This window comes from Malaclemys terrapin, chromosome 2, assembly GCF_027887155.1.
Source record: "Malaclemys terrapin pileata isolate rMalTer1 chromosome 2, rMalTer1.hap1, whole genome shotgun sequence".
In the NCBI taxonomy this organism is placed as follows: Eukaryota; Metazoa; Chordata; order Testudines; family Emydidae; genus Malaclemys; species Malaclemys terrapin.
In genome coordinates this window covers 284624629-284640545 of record NC_071506.1, presented here as the reverse complement: position 1 = coordinate 284640545, position 15917 = coordinate 284624629, and the positions used below count along the sequence as shown (strand labels likewise).

The following is a 15917-nucleotide window of genomic DNA, read 5'->3' as shown; positions in this document are numbered from 1 at the left end:
AGGGCTGGGCCAGAAGCAACGCCTGAGACCCAGGGCTACAGCAGCAAGCACTCACCAGGGCCCCACACTGCAGGGGGAAATTTTCCGGCTGTTGCAGCTGCGAGGATCCACTTGTCATGCAGGGAGGAGAAGCTGAAGAGGCAATGCCAGCCGGGGCCACTCTGCAGGTAGGAGACAGGCAGTGGTGAGACCACAGGCCATATTCGGGGCTAGTGTGAACAGATGCTACTTCGTCTGTCAGTTGCCCTGCACCAGGCAGGTCTGAATGTGGCCCACTGAGGCCCATCTAGCCCTGCCTCCATTTATCAAGGGGCAGATCCCATTTTCCTCAGCGCAGCCGCCTGACTGATCTCCTGGCAAGGAGCTGTCTGTGTCGGAGCATCCTACTGGAAAGTGACAGTGGGCGCCTCTGAGAGGGGCAGTCAGGAGCTGACAGGCCCCCATCAGCCATTGTCCATGGGGCTAGTACGCTGAGGAGAAGGCCTGAAGTGTTGAACGTTCTCACTGCAAAGCGCCTTGCTCTAATGATGCTGGTTGGGGGTCTGGGGGTGTGTGTGTTAAATAAATGTTCTTTGTTTATTTCATCCGAATCTGGGCTCCTACTGAACAACAAAACTCTCCACTGACAGCAGTGGGAGTAAAACGGGGCCCTTCGCTTGCACGTAACAAGTTATCTTCCAACTTTCTGTTTGTTTGGGTGTCAGGGCCCGAGGCTGCTCCCCACGCTGACATCCAGAGAGGGGGAGACTGTCACTAGAATGGTCCCACACCACCCACCAGCTGGCGTTTGAGCTCGTCAGTTTCACGGGGCGGTTCTCATGCGGTATCACAGTGCCGCAAAGTTTAGGTATCAATTCAAACCAATAATGTCATGAAACCATTTCAATTAACATCAGCTTGTGCAGCCCCTTTTCCTTTTAGAAAGCTCAACATTGGCCTTAATCTACCTAGTGCTGCCCCTTCTAAACCCCTCTCTGCTACAAATCCTGGAACATTTCCCTTTACCTGTCCTGGGGCAGGGACTGTCTCTGTGTCTGGATAGGGCTCCAGCCTCACTTGGAAGAAGAGGCGCAGTGAGCATATTGTAGGTGCAACATAGTTCAAAGCCCACAGCTAATAAAGACACGTGACAACCCTGCAAAACATCATAGTGGTTATTTATTACATCTAGCAAAGTAACCTGCATCACACAAAGCAAAACAAATTCTATGTTGCTTCCTCAAGCTCGCGCTGAACAAAGCTCTCAAAATAACAACCTACTGTAGTGTAGTGGTTAGAGCAGTGGACTGGGAGCCAGGACACTGACCTGCTGTTTCCGCTCTGGTACTGACTCAGTGTATTACTTCGATCAAATAATTTAGGCCAAAACGATATAAAGTGGCCACTGATTTTGGGTGCAGGTGTCAGGAGGTGGCGGCAGAGAAGGTGCTGAGTAACGCTTGCAATTCCAGGTCCCGGTGACGTTTGAGGACGTTGCCATCTATTTCTCCCGGGAGGAGTGGGAGATGCTGGCAGAGTGGCAGAAGGAGCTGTACCGGGACGTGATGAAGGAACATTATGACAATCTGATTTCCCTGGGTAAAAGTCCATTTTCTTTTTATACTGTCTGAGCTTTGCAAAATTCACCCATGTGTTTTAAGGGTGGAGCTCACCTCCAGTCATGCATTTCCTAAATTGCTGGGCCTGTTACGGTAAATCCCTAAGGAGGGTTTACAAAAAAATGAACAGCTTTGTTCCTGTTTTCTATTTCCAGCTGTCATGTGTCCACACAAAAAGTATTGTTTCAATCCAAAATGACGTGTATTTTAGATTAAAAGAAAACAGCAACAAGAAAGAACAAAAGAAAAGTCTCCATGAAAGAGCAAAGTTCCCTCCCAGCTAACCTAAATCTCCCTTGCTTCTTGTCCTACCCTCGGGGGACATGGAGAACGATTGGTCACCATCCTCTTTCTGACAACTCTTAACATATTTGAAGACTGTTATTAGTCTGCCTCCCAGACTTCTCTGCTCTAGATTAAACATGCCCGGTTCTTTCAACCTTTCCTCAGAGGCCAGGTTTTCTAAATCTTGGATCGTTTTCGTTGCTCTGCTCTGGACTCTCTCCAATCTGTTCTCTTCTATAACCAGCTGCAGCAACTCCGATAGCAAAATGGCTGCCTCCCCTGCAGAGAGGCAGAGGTCTTAGAAACGTAAAGGAAAACAAAGGTGTAACAGTTTCAAGCTACATACACCAAGCTAGCTGCAGCCACAGTGTCTTGCAAGCCCGTTGTTCAGAGGACTGGCCTCAGACTTGCAAAGGAGGCCTAGGCTGTAACCAGAAAGTTTGATTTTTAAAAGTGATTTAAGGGCAGGGGAGGGATGTAATTGGGATCTTACTGCAAAAGGTGCACCCATTTCTAAGGAGCAGCTGGATGGTGGAAGGGGGAATACCTTGATATCTATGCTTTAAATCCATTCATAATACACGGTGCCATTAGCACAGGGAGGGAACTGGTGTCAAACCATTCACACGGCTTTGTAACAAGCATCCCATGGTGGCAATCCAAACTATAACATCCTCTGATCTGCGTCCCCACAAACAGGCCATGCAGGCACCAAGCCTGACGTTTTATCCCGGATCGAACAAGGGGGAGAGCCGTGGGTTGTGGATCAGAAGGAGGAAAGAGAGAGGCTGGAATGCACCTCGCTTGGTGAGTAGTTATAACCTAAACTGTATCAGACCTGCTCTGACTATAGACCCCAGGGCTGGGGCAGGTGCCCGTGTCACAGGCTCCTGCCCCGGTCTCTCTCCCGCGTGGTTTTTGTAAGCAGGGCTGTTTTGGCAAGTGTCAACCCCACAAACATGCATGCCCAGCTCACCCCCTCCACCGGCTGACTCTTTGGCCCAGAGTCGAGCTGGGGAGCTGGGAGCAGGCAGTACACTCCCAGGATTAATAGGGGGTTTGGGCAGAAATCTTGCTCCAGGTCAGAATCCCAACCAATCTTACTTCCCAGTGCAGTGTCAGACCTATGCACGCACGCACACGCACACCCACACCCTCCCTAATAACTGGTATTATCACCTCCTGCATGCCTTTCAGAGGCCCTACAAATAGCAGCCTTTTATGTTCTTTCCCAAGGGTTAAACCAAGTCCCTGCTGGTGCAGCTCCACTGAATTTCACCTATTGTCTCCACTCCCAGGCTCTCCAGAACCCTCCAGCCCTTCCCATACCTCTCTCAAAGCATTACCCTAGGGCAGGGCTCCAACCAAAGCCGTAAGTGCCCTAGGATCATAGCAATGTAGGGCTGGAAGGGACCTTGGGAGGTTATCTAGTCCAGCCCCCTGCGCTAAGGCAGGACCAGGTAAACCTAGACCATCCCTGACAGGGGTTTGTCCAAACTGTTAGTAAAAACCTGCAGTGACGGGGATTCCACAGCCTCCCTTCGTAACCTGTTCTAGTGCTTAACTGTCCTAAGAATTAGAAACATTTCCCTCCCAGCCAACCGAAATCTCCCTTGCTGCAAACTAAGCTAATTACTTCTTGTCCTACCCTCGGGGGACGTGGAGAACAATTGGTCACCATCCTCTTTCTGACAACTCCTAACATTTGAAGACTGTTATCAGTTTCCCCCGTCCCGCTGTCTCCCAGACTTCTCTGCTCTAGATTAAACATGCCCGGTTCTTTCAACCTTTCCTCAGAGGCCAGGTTTTCTAAATCTTGGATCATTTTTGTTGCTCTGCTCTGGACTCTCTCCAATTTGTCCTTAAGTGTGGCACCCAGAACTGGGCACAGTGCTCCAGCTGAGACCTCATCCGTGCTGAGTAGAGTGGAACAATGACCTCCCGTGTCTTACATACGACACTCCTGTTAATACTCCCCGGAATGACATTAGCCTTTTCCGCAACTGTGTCGTATTGTTGAATCATAGTCAATTTGTGATCCACTATAACCGCAAGACCCTGTTCAGCAGTGCTATTTAGCCAATTATTTGCTATTTTGCATTTGTGCATTTGATTTTTCCTTCCTCAGTGTAGCCCTTTGCACTTCTCTTCACTGAATGCCATCTCCCTGCTTTCAGAGCAGTTCTTCAATTTATCACCATCATTTTGAACTCTAATCCTGGCCTCCAAAGTGCTTGCATCCCCTCCCAGCCTGAGTTCAGCTGTACATTTTAGAAGCCTATTCACTACTCTATTATCCAAGTCATTTAATAAAATTATTGACTCGTACAGACCCAGAACAGACCCTTGCCGACCCCACTTCATAAATCCTCCCACTTTGACAGCGAATGATTGATAACTACTCTTTGAGTTCAGTTTAGCAACCAGTGGTGCACCCACCTTATGGTAATTTCAACTATACGACGTTTTCCTAGTTTGCGTATGAGAATGTCATGTGGGACTGTGTCAAAAGCCTTACTAACATCAAGGCATATCACATCTACTGCTTCCCTCCTATCCACTAGCCCAAGTACCCTGCCAAAGAAGGAAATTAGATTGGTTTGACATGATTTGTTCTTGACAAATCCATATTGGCTGTTACTTACATTAATATCCTCTAGGTTTGAACAAACTGATTGTTTAATAATTTGTTCCACTGTCTTTCTGGATATCAAAGTTAGGCTGACTGGTCTATAGTTCCCCAGGCCCTCCTTTCCCCTCTTTTTAAAAATAGGCACGATGTTTGCCTTTCTCCAGTCCTCTGGGTCCTCACCCATCCTCCGTGAGGTCTCAAAGATAATCCCTAATGTTTCCAAGAGGGCTTCAACTGGTTCCTTAAGTACCCTAGGGTAGTGGTCCCCAAACTTTTCAGGGTTGCACCCCCCTTTGCCCCGTCCGTCCCCCCGGAGCCAGGGCCGGGAGCGGGGCCGCTGCTCCCGGGGTAGGGTATGTGGGCAGGGGTAAGGGGGCTGAGATTGGGGCCACAGCTGAGGGTGGGTCTGGGACCAGAAGCAGGGCCAGGAACGGGGCCAGAAGCCGGGGCTGCAGCTGGGGGCGGGGCTGGAGCAGAGCTGGGAGCAGAGCGTGGCTGGGTGGCGCTCCCTCCCTGCCCCCCGTGGGGGCTGCCCTGGGCCCCACCAGTGCCATGAATTTTCCTCCGTGTCCCACTATGGGGGCACACCCCACAGTTTGGGCACCTCTGCCCTACAGTGAATTTCATCAGGCCCTGCTGACTTAAATGCATCTAACATCCAAATATTCTTTAACCTCTTCTCTCCCTATTTTGGCCCAAGATCTTTCCCCTTTGTCATGAATATTCATTGTGTTAAGCATCTGCTCACAACTGACCTTTGTAGGAGTGTCCCATTTTGAGGGGTATCCCCTGTCGTTGCGGATGAGCTGATTCTGCCATAGAAACCCCTCCCCCCACTGCGGAGGAGTAAAACATGAAGTAATGTCTGGATTCTCTTCTCCAGAGGGTGCAGGCCTGAGCAGAACTGAGGAGCAGCAGCAGGAGAAAGGGCCTGAGAACTTGGAGCCACAGGGGACTTTCCCGAGTAGGTCGGAAGAGAGAGTTTTCCAGAGTCCTGAGCAGGAAGAAACTTGCCAGAGGCAGCGCAGGTCGCTGAGGCTGCAGCGGATCTCACCGAGGAATGAGCCAGATGCCCCAAGGGACTGTGAAAGGGGTGGCCAGGAACCTCCGAGGCTCCCTGCGCAGGAGAGACCGAAGACGAGCCAGAGCCCACCTACGTGTGAACTCAGCTTCGAGGGAGAGAGAGACCTTAGCGCAGACAAGTGCAGTGTCCACAAGAGAAAGGATCCACACCAGTGCCAAGTGTGTGGGAAGTGCTTCCGGCTACGGCAGGACCTCAGGAGGCACCAGAGGATCCACACGGGGGAGAAGCCCTACCTCTGCCTTTACTGTGGGAAGAGGTTCAGCCAGACTGCCAATCTCTGCACCCACAAGAAGATGCACAGAGGGGAGCGGCCGTACCCCTGCACCACCTGTGGCAAGAGCTTCCGGCAGAAGCAGCAGCTGGTGTCCCACAGCCGGATCCACACGGGAGAGCGGCCCTACCTCTGCACGCAGTGCGCCAAGAGCTTCCGCTGTAAGCAGGGGCTCAGGGCCCACCAGAAAACCCACGTGGGAGAGGGAGGCTCGGAGGGGAGCCAGGCCAAAGGGCGGGTCTTCACCTGCCCCAAGTGCAAGGCTGTCTTCACTCACAGGCACGACTTCCTAGCGCACCGGCGAGCGCACGCCACCAGCGAGCAGCCCTACCAGTGTGCCGACTGTGGGAGGCGCTTCAGACAGCGGCAGCAGCTGATTCCGCACCGCCGGATCCACACCGGAGAGCGACCCTACAGCTGCCCTCTCTGTGGGAAGAGCTTCCGGCGCAGGCAGGAGCTGACCACGCACCAGAGAATCCACACGGACGAGAGGCCCTTCCGCTGCCCTGAGTGCCCACGCAGCTTCAGGGAGAAGCAGAAGCTGAGGAGACACCAGAGAATCCACACAGACGAGAGGCCCTATGCCTGCCCAGAGTGCGAGAAATGCTTCCGGCAGAAGCAGCAGATGGTGTCCCACCTCCGGATCCACACGGACGAGAGGCCCTACGCCTGCTCGGAGTGCGGGAAATGCTTCCGGCGGAAAGACTCCCTCGCCAAACACCAGAGAACCCACCAAAGGGCCCAGACATAGGGCTTGTCTACACTACCACTTAAGTCAATGTAACGTACATCGCTCGGGGATGTGAAAAAGTCCCTCCCCACTTCCCCCCCGAGCAACGCAAGTTACATCAACTTAAAGCACTGTCCACACCGTGCTATGTCGGCAGGAGACACTCTCCCGCCTACATGGTTTCCTCCTCTCGTTGAGATGGAGTAATTATGCCGACGGGCGAGCGTTCTCCCATCACACAGTGCATCTTCACCGTACGCACTACAGCGGCGCAGCTGCATCAGTGCGTGGTAGTGTAGACTAGACCATAGTCAATGCAGTCGTCCTGCCCCAAACTCCCTCCTCGTTTCCCCCATGGAGGGGAAACCCCTTCCGCAGGGACTCAGAGAAACCACCCCCGGAGCCATCATCCCTTCATAGCTCTCAGCAGAGAACAGAGGGGAAGAAACACTACAGACACACATCCACCCTGGAGAAGGCGAAGGAGCTGCACCTCCATTCCCTCAAAGGGTCCAGGCAGCCACAGTCTCACATTTATTGTTTCTTTGATGAATTTGAATCATTATAGAGGGACCTTGTCCTTCCTGTGAACCCCGGTAAAGCCCTTCTGTTCTCTTCTCTGTGTAGTTGTCCTAGGACAGGCAGGATTTCCGAGCTCTCTGTATTTCCCTGCCCTGTAAAGGGCAAGTCGGTTGGGTGTATGTGAGGTTCCCTGTGTGGTGGGAGAGGCATACGTAGGTGAAAACCATGACACGGTGCAGTAGTTTAATAGATTCATAGAGCTGAAGGCCAGAAGGGACCATTAGATCATCTAGTCTCACCTCCTGTCTAGTACAGGCCAGTCAGTTTCACTCTGTTACCCCTGTATTGAACCCAGTCACTTGTGTTTGACTAAAGCATCTTCCAGAAAGGCAACCCGTCTTGATCAAGAGATGGAGAATCCACTCTTTCTGCGGGTAGTTTGTTCCAATGGTTATTCACCCTCACTATCAGAAACATGTGCCTTATTTCTAACTTGCCTTTGCCTGACTTCAGCTTCCAGCTCTTGGTTCTTGTTGTGTCTTTCTGCACTAGATGAAAGAGCTCTGGAGTGCCTGGTATTTTTCTCCCAATGAAGGTACTTCTATATTGTGATCAAGTCACTTCTCAATCTTCTTTGTGATAAACTAAACAGATTGAGCTCTAAGTCTCTCATTGTCAGGCATTTTCTCCAGCCCTTGAATCCTTTTTCTGGATGTTTTCTGCACCCTCTCCAATTTGTCAACATCCTTTTTAAAATGTGGACCCCAGAACCGGATGCAGTATCCCAGTACTAGCAATCTCCCCTGTGCTCTATACAGAGGTAAAATCACTTCCCTACTGCCCTGTTTGCACACCCAGGATCACGTTAGCCCTTTTTTGCCACAGCATCCGACTGGGAGCTCGCACGAGTTACTTGTCCACTTGGTACAGGGGGTAGCCGTGTTAGTCTGTATCCACAAAAACAACGAGGAGGCAGAAGCGTGCGGAGGTGCCAGTCTTTAAGGTGCCACCCGACTCCTCGTTGTTTTTGGCCAATAGGACTCTAAATCCTTTCCAGATTCATTGATTTCCGGGATAAGTCCCCCATTCTGTAGGGATGGTCTGCATTCCTTGTTTCTAGATCTATAACTTTGGGTGTGGCTGTATTTAAATGCATTGTGTTTGAATGGACTCATTTTACCAAGCAAACCAGATTGCTGTGTATGACTGCCCTGTCCTCATCATTAGTCCACACCCTGCTAATTATTGTGTCACCCCACAGCTTTGATCAGCGGTGATTTTATATTTATGTCCAGATTACCGATGAATGTTAAATAGCACTGGCCCTAGTGCCAATCCCTAGAGAGCCCCGCTAGAAACACTCCCCTTCAGCGATGCTGATGCACCATTGACAACTACTTTTGGAGCTCTGTCCGCTTGCCAGTTCTTAATCCTTTTAATTGGGGTTTTACTGCTATCGTACAGTGCCCATTTTGTAATCAGAATGTCATGTGATACTAAGTCAACCCCCTCACAAAAGTCTATTATATTTAGAGTTATCTTTGTCAACCAAACATGTAATCACACCACAAAATGACATCATGGTTTGTAACAAGACCTATTTTCCATAAAACCATCTTGACTGGAATTAATTATATTCCTATCATTTAATTCTTTATCAACTGAATCCTGTATCAGCTTTTCCATGATTTTATCCAGGATTGACATTAGGCTACCTGGCCTGTAGTGCTCCAGGTCATCTCACTTGCCTTTTTTGAATATTGGCACAATGTTACCACTCCTCCAGACTTCTGGAATTTTCCTGATATTTCAAGATTTATTAAAAATTAACATCAGTGGACCAAACTTGGGTCTCTTGGGTGCAAGTTATTTAGGCCTGCTGATTTTAAAATGTTTATCCCTAGGAGATATTGTTTTACATCCTCTTTGGTTACTAATGGATTGGAAAGTACTCCATCATCCTCATATGATATGAGTACATCATCCTGCTTCTTTCCAAATACAGAACAGAAATATTTATTGAACACTTCTGCCTTTTCTGCATTATTATTAGTGGAGGGAGGGATAGCTCAGTGGTTTGAGCATTGGCCTCCTAAACCCAGGGTTGTGAGTTTAATCCTTCAAGGGACCACTTAGGGATCTGGGGCAAAAATCAGTATATAGTCCTGCTAGTGAAGGCAGGCTGGAGTCAATGACCTTTCAGGGTCCCATTCAGATCTATGAGATAGGTATATCTCCATCTAGTAATGGGCCTATACTATTGTTGGATTTCTTTTGTTCTTAATACACTTAAAAAAACTCCTTCTTATTGTCCTGATTCATGTCAGCTATGGATGTTTCCAGCTTCCCTTATCTATTTTCTACACTTCATAACTTCTAATTTGCATTGATTGCTATCTAGTCCCTTTTTTCCCCATTTGTTATGCTGTATATTATTTTTTATTTCTAATTTATGTCTTCAATTCACCCCTGAACCAGGATGGCCTTTTAACCAAAGTCATCGTCTTTCTTGATTGTAGAATTGTGGCTTTTTGGCCACCTAATAAACTCTTCTTAAAGAACTCCCAATTTTTCATCAAATTTTTGTCTAAATTTTTCATCACAACCAATTTCCTTTAGTCTAGGGAAAATTTGCCCTTTTGAAGCACCAAGAATATATATTACTAGTTGGGACTGTCCTCTGTTTGCCCATGTTGAATGTAATGTGCATGACCATGTGATCTTATTGTTCCCCTCATCCCCACATCTCCATCTTCCCTCCTATTGTTTTTTATACTTATGTTTTGTTCTAATTAGATTGCAAGCTCTTTGGGGCATGGACTCTCTCTCTGTGTTTGCATAGCCCCTTGTATAGTGTAGCCCTGATCCGGCCTCCAGCCTCTGGGTGCTACCACCTTACAAATAATAATTATGAAAAGATGATTTCTCTGATGTAATCTGGAGGTCTGTGCTCATCTGACAGAAAGCCGTCACAGTCTGGTAGCACTGTGCAAAACTGGTGAAAAATGTCTCTGAAATCTTGCAGAAACATTTTTGTGTGATCTTGGGCCCCTCATATTTCACTTTTCTGCTCATCCAGACTGTGCCTAAATATTGCTTTTTCTTTCATAACATTTAAAAAATGTTTAAAAACCTTTCTGTTCTATCCCACCATCTGAAACTCTCATCTGTGCACCAATAATCTCCAATCCTGAATCCCACAGTCTTCTCTGTTTCAGCTTCCACAACGCCTTATTGGCCCTTTCCAATTCATCCAAAATACAGCTGCTATGGGCCAGGAAGCCATGGAGGAAAGCACTGACTTCACTTCTGGAAATGATCACGAAATTGCCAGAGAACTCTGGGTGGAGGGATAGTTCGGTGATTTGAGCATTGGCCTACTAAACCCAGGGTTATGAGTTCAATTCTTGAAGGGGCCACTTGGAGATCTGGGGCAAAAATCAGTACTTAGTTCTGCTAGTGAAGGCATGGGGCTGGACTCAACTCCATGACCTTTTGGGGTCCCTTCCAGCTCTATGAGATAGGTATATCTCCATATATAACTCGTTAAATATACAATACAGGCCTCGCAAGGAGCTTTTCATAGGCGACATGCTTTCGGGAGTCCCTATACGTTATGAAAGCTGGGAGCTGCAGGAGTATGAAGTAAATATGCCTCAGGCTACTTCCTACTTCTGGAAAATAAAATCGTCATCAGAATAAGACAAATGATGACAGCAGCTCGAGAGAGTGATGCTAGATGGATGGCCAGCTAGTGAAAGGCCAGGAACTTCCAAGCGTTGAATGTTGTTGGGATTAAAGGGATGAAGTTGTTGCGTGTGACTGGATTCTGTACAGAGGACACCATGCTAAGCATACTCAATACCGTCCATCTGGGCAGTGAGTAATGTAAGAGTAGAGCCTGATATAGCTTGTCTGGTCTGACCTCCATCTAAACAAGGGATCGGCAACCTTTGGCACGCGGCTCGCCAGGGTAAGCACCCTGCCAGGCCGGGCTGGTTTGTTTACCTGCCATGTCTGCAGGTTGGGCCGACTGCTGCTCCCACTGGCCGCGGTTCACCATCCCAGGCCAATGGGAGGCTGCGGGAAGCGGCGGCCAGCACATCCCTCAGCCCGCGCCGCTTCCCGCAGCTCCCATTGGCCTGGAGCGGTGAACCGTGGGCAGTGGGAGCTGGGATCTGCCGAACCTGCCGACGCAGAAAGTAAACAAACTGGCCCGGCCCGCCAGGGTGCAAAGGTTGCCAATCCCTGATCTAGACTGTACGTTTACTAGCTGGCTGTATTAGCTGGCGGTGGTTGTTTTGGGATGATATTATGTTTTATTTGCGTTTGATTTTCAAAAGGAAAAAAAATAGGAAGATTAACAGTACCCCTGAAATCAGCAGATACCGGCGCTTGTCATGTGGCGGGGGCTTCTCTTTTGTGCTAGATTGGGGCTAGGAAATAAAAATCAGTCTCTTGCCAGCAGTCCTGTGTGTCACTCATTTATAACAGGCACAGCGCCCTCCTGGATTGCAGCCTTGAGACATACCTGTTAGCTGCACAGCCGCTAATAAAGAATAGTTCGTATAGGCCCAATTGAAGGACCATTCCACAAGTGGGAATATTTGTACCTATGTTTGCAGTGTGGTTGTAGCCATGTCGGTCCCAGGATAGTAGAGGGACAAGGTGGGTGAGGTGATATTTCTCCCACCAACAGAAGTTGGTCCAATAAAAGGTACTACCTCACCCACCTTGTCTCTCCAATATTTGCAGCTCTCTTTTATCCGTGTCTCTGTGTAACACAAGTTGTTCATCATCTGGATGTTATCGAGTTCAGTTAATTCCACCTTTGGTTAGTTCCCTTCATTACTGCAGAAGACAATTGACTGTGTGTATTTGTTTAACTTGATTTTACAATTATTTATATACAAATGATATGATTCAGGCTGCCCGGGAGAGATTTATGGTCTGAACTATTCCTGGTGCTTCAGGAGACAAGGAAATTGTAGACGTGGACTAATAAATATTTCATATCGACGTAGGGTATATCTACACTGCAGGGGGTAGACAGACACACGCTAGCTCAGCTTGCGCTCGTGTGCTAAAAATAGTAGTCAGGGTAGCCCAGGATAAATCCGTGCAGACCCCTTGCGTATGTACTCAGGTGACACGTCCAAACTGCCACCTGAGCTATCCCTGGCTGCTAAAGCTTACCCATGCTGGGAAGCACGTCCCAGCTGCAGTGTACATGTGCCCAAAGATTTTAACATCAGAAGAGCTCGTTATGAGCATTAAACCTGATCTCCTGCCTAGTACAGACCATGGTATTTCAATCGTTTAGACTATTTCATTTTTCCATGGTGTCTCCAATGTTCTGCATCAAAATCAGAAACAAATACATTCAAATACAAAGCAACACGTGAAGAAGGGATCAGTAGATACAAAATGAGCTAAACAGTCTCTCACCCCTTGGTCAGCCGTTCAAATCCAGCTTAGGCCAGTATGGAAGGGCAACAAAAATAATTAGGGGTATGGAACGGCTTCCGTATGAGGAGAGATTAATGAGTCTGGGACTTTTCAGCTTGGAAAAGAGACAGCTAAGGGGAGATATGATCGCGGTCTATAAAATCATGACTGGTGTAGAGAAAGGAGATAAGGAAGTGTTGTTTACTCCTCATAACACAAGAACTAGGGGTCATCAAATGAAATTAATAGGCAGCCGGTTTAAAACAAACAAAAGGAAGTATTTCTTCACACAACGCACAGTCAACCGGTGGAACTCCTTGCCAGAGGATGTTGTGAAGGCCAAGACCATAACAGGGTTCAAAAAAGAACTAGATAAATTCATGGAGGATACGTCCATCAATGACTATTAGCCAGGATGGGCAGGGATGGTGTCCCTAGCCTCTGTTTGCCAGAAGCTGGGAATGAGCACCAGGGGATGGATCACTTGATGATTAACTGCTCTGCTTATTCCCTCCGGGGCACCTGACATTGGCCATTGTCGGGAGACAGGATACTGGGCTAGATGGACCTTTGGTCTGACCCAGTAGGGCCACTCTTATGTTCTTATGTTAAGGGAATTATTACTATGTGTAGCAACTCCTGGCTTGAAGGGGTTTACAGTTTGGTTCAGTGGCTCTCAGCACCCCCACTATAACATCGTTCCAGCACCCCAGATGGTTGCTTAGGAGTTGCTATGTGAATCAGTGTTGCTACCTTGTGCGATTCTGTTATAAATCTTGCAATATTTGGTGGTTTTTCTAGAGTTCCAGCTGCTGGAATCAAGAGAATAGGTGCAAATTGCAGTGTTCATTTTTTTTAAATGTAAGTTTCTAGCCCTCCTGATTGCAGGGAAAACCTTGAAAACATGAAGCAAGTGTAACTTAAAAGCTCAGAAAACAAATAAAAAGGACTTAATTTTTAGACTCTGCCACAGACTTCCTATGTGACCTTAGCAAAGTTACTTAGCCTCTCTGTGCCTCAGTTTCCCATCTGTAAAATGGGGATAATAGCACTGCCCTATCTCACCGATGTGTCATGAAGATAAATACAAAAAAGACTGTGAAGCGCTTTGAGCTCTCCTGATGAAAAGTGCCATAGAAGAAACTGATTTCAAATATAATATTAATATAATAACTATCATGATTTTTTGGCACCTGACTCATGATTTCTGAATGCTTGGGATTGGCCACACTGTTTGATGGTCCCAGCCTAGATACGTTAGGTATGTAGCCACACTGGATAAGTAGATTAAACTAGGAGTGTGATCACCTCTTTCAGAAGCTGCCATGACGCGTCTCAGTGTTAGGCATCAAAGTGGCATTGTGGCATCTTGCGGTGATGGGACACAGCAAGAGGAAGAGAATGGGGACAAGAGGCAACATGCCTGAGGAAGCAGTTCGTGTCCAAAGGAGGCCTGAGCTGAAGGCTGGCTGTGTGGGGGTCCCAGGAGCACATGTGCAGTGCTCCGGGCCCCCACCCCAGAAAGGCTGTCACTCAGACAGGGCCCCAGCGAGTATTTGGCACTGATGCACAAACCAATTGAAGTGCAGGGAATAAAGGGACTTTTTCCACCCAGAAATGTTTCCTGCATCTTATGCAAGCTTCTGAATGTGGCTGTCCTTCCTTGGGGGCCTGAAGGATGGATGGAGGTGGTAGGAGGAGTGACTCCTTTTCCCCTCTTCTCCAGAAGAGCGGGAGCTGGCAGGTTGGTTTGGGTGGCAGGGGACAGATCTTCTGTTGGAGGAGTCAGACACGGGTGGACTCTTTTTTTCCCTCTGATGGGTGCTGTGCTGCTGCTCAGTCTCTTGGCGGGAAGGCCTAGTACCCCGGAAATATCTCAGCTCCTCCTGCTGCAGGTTCCCAGTGAGGGGAGGAGCTGAGTTCCGCTAAGCCAGAGCCAAGGACATTTCCTTCTGCGCTTAGCGGGGGAGCTGCTGTCCCCCTGTTACTTGGACCCCTGTTTATCCACTGGGCTGAGCTGAGAGCTGGGCCGAGACCTGTAATCAAAACTAGCACAAGCCGGAGGAGTGGCCACCTGGACAGGGCCTGCAAGCTGGCAAGGCCCTCTCACCCACGGAGGTGTTCCTCCAGACAGGGCTAAGGCGGGGGAAACTTGTACCACCACTGCCTGTGCCAGTGCTAAATGGGATGTGCTAATATCAGAGATCTCCTCAGACAACTCTTTCAGGGTTCTTGGGTCCAGGCCCACTGATTTAAAAATGCTTATCCCTAGGAGATGTTGTATAACATCCTCTTTGGTTACTAACAGACTGGAAAGTACTTCATCATCTTCATGTGATTGAGTACATCATCCTGCTCCTTTCCAAATATGGAACACAAATATTTATCCTTTTCTGCAGCACTATTAACAGTGTTACCATCTCCATCATGTAATGGGCCTATACCAGTGCTAGGATTTCTTTCATTTCTAACACATTTAGAAAACCTCCCGCTTATTACCCTTAGCCGTGCCAGCCATGGATTTTTCCCTGATGTCTTCAGCTTCCTTTATCAATTTTCTACACATCCCGAATTCTAATATATATTGATTGCTATCTATTTCCCCTTTTCCCATTTCTTATATATTGATTTTTATTTCTAATTGCTGCCTTCACTTCATCACTGAACCAGATGCAGTTTGCTGCCTCAGCACAGAGTAGAGATCTTGTTTAAGACTGCTTTGCTCTTATATAGCACCTAGGGTTACCATATTCTGTACCTCCAAATGGAGGACACTCCACGGCCCCCGGCCCCGCCCCCAGCCCCGCCCATACCCCCTCCCCAACCCCGCCCCCTCCCCAAAGTCTCCGCCCCCTCCCCTGCTTCCCGCGAACATTTGATTCGCGGGAAGCCTGAAGCAGGTAAGGGGGGTGTGGGGGGGAGGAGGCGCAGCCCAGGCTGGCCCCCCCGGCGGCTCCAGCCTGGGTCGGCTCGGGCCCTGGGGTGCCGGCCCCGGCCCACCACCCCCGGCCCGCCCAGCACTGCCGGCCCCCGGTGGCCCGGCGCACCCCCGGCCCGGCTCCCCGGCGGCCCGGCTCCCCGCGGGCCCGGCCGACCCGGCTCCCCGGCGGCCCGGCTCCCCGCGGGCCCGGCCGACCCGGCTCCCCGCTGGCCCAGCTCCCCGCCGGCCCGGCCGACCCGGCTCCCCGCCGGCCCGGCTCCCCGCCGACCCGGCTCCCCGCGGGCCCGGCCGACCCGGCTCCCCGCCGGCCCGGCTCCCCGCGGGCCCGGCCGACCCGGCTCCCCGCCGGCCCGGCTCCCCGCCGGCCCGGCCGACCCGGCTCCCCGCCGGCCCGGCTCCCCGCGGG

At 49.5% G+C, this 15917-nt stretch overlaps 1 protein-coding gene across 1 annotated transcript; it reads left to right on the top strand.

The window, feature by feature from the left end:
- The first annotated feature begins 15 nt into the window (after positions 1–15).
- On the top strand, positions 16–13530 carry LOC128830918 (zinc finger protein OZF-like). The gene is made up of 4 exons (XM_054016840.1): positions 16–167; positions 1452–1578; positions 2583–2690; positions 5399–13530. Exons 1-4 carry the CDS (start codon positions 117–119, stop codon positions 6619–6621), a joined length of 1509 nt encoding a protein of 502 aa, XP_053872815.1. The 5' UTR covers positions 16–116; the 3' UTR covers positions 6622–13530.
- The last annotated feature ends 2387 nt before the right edge of the window (positions 13531–15917 follow it).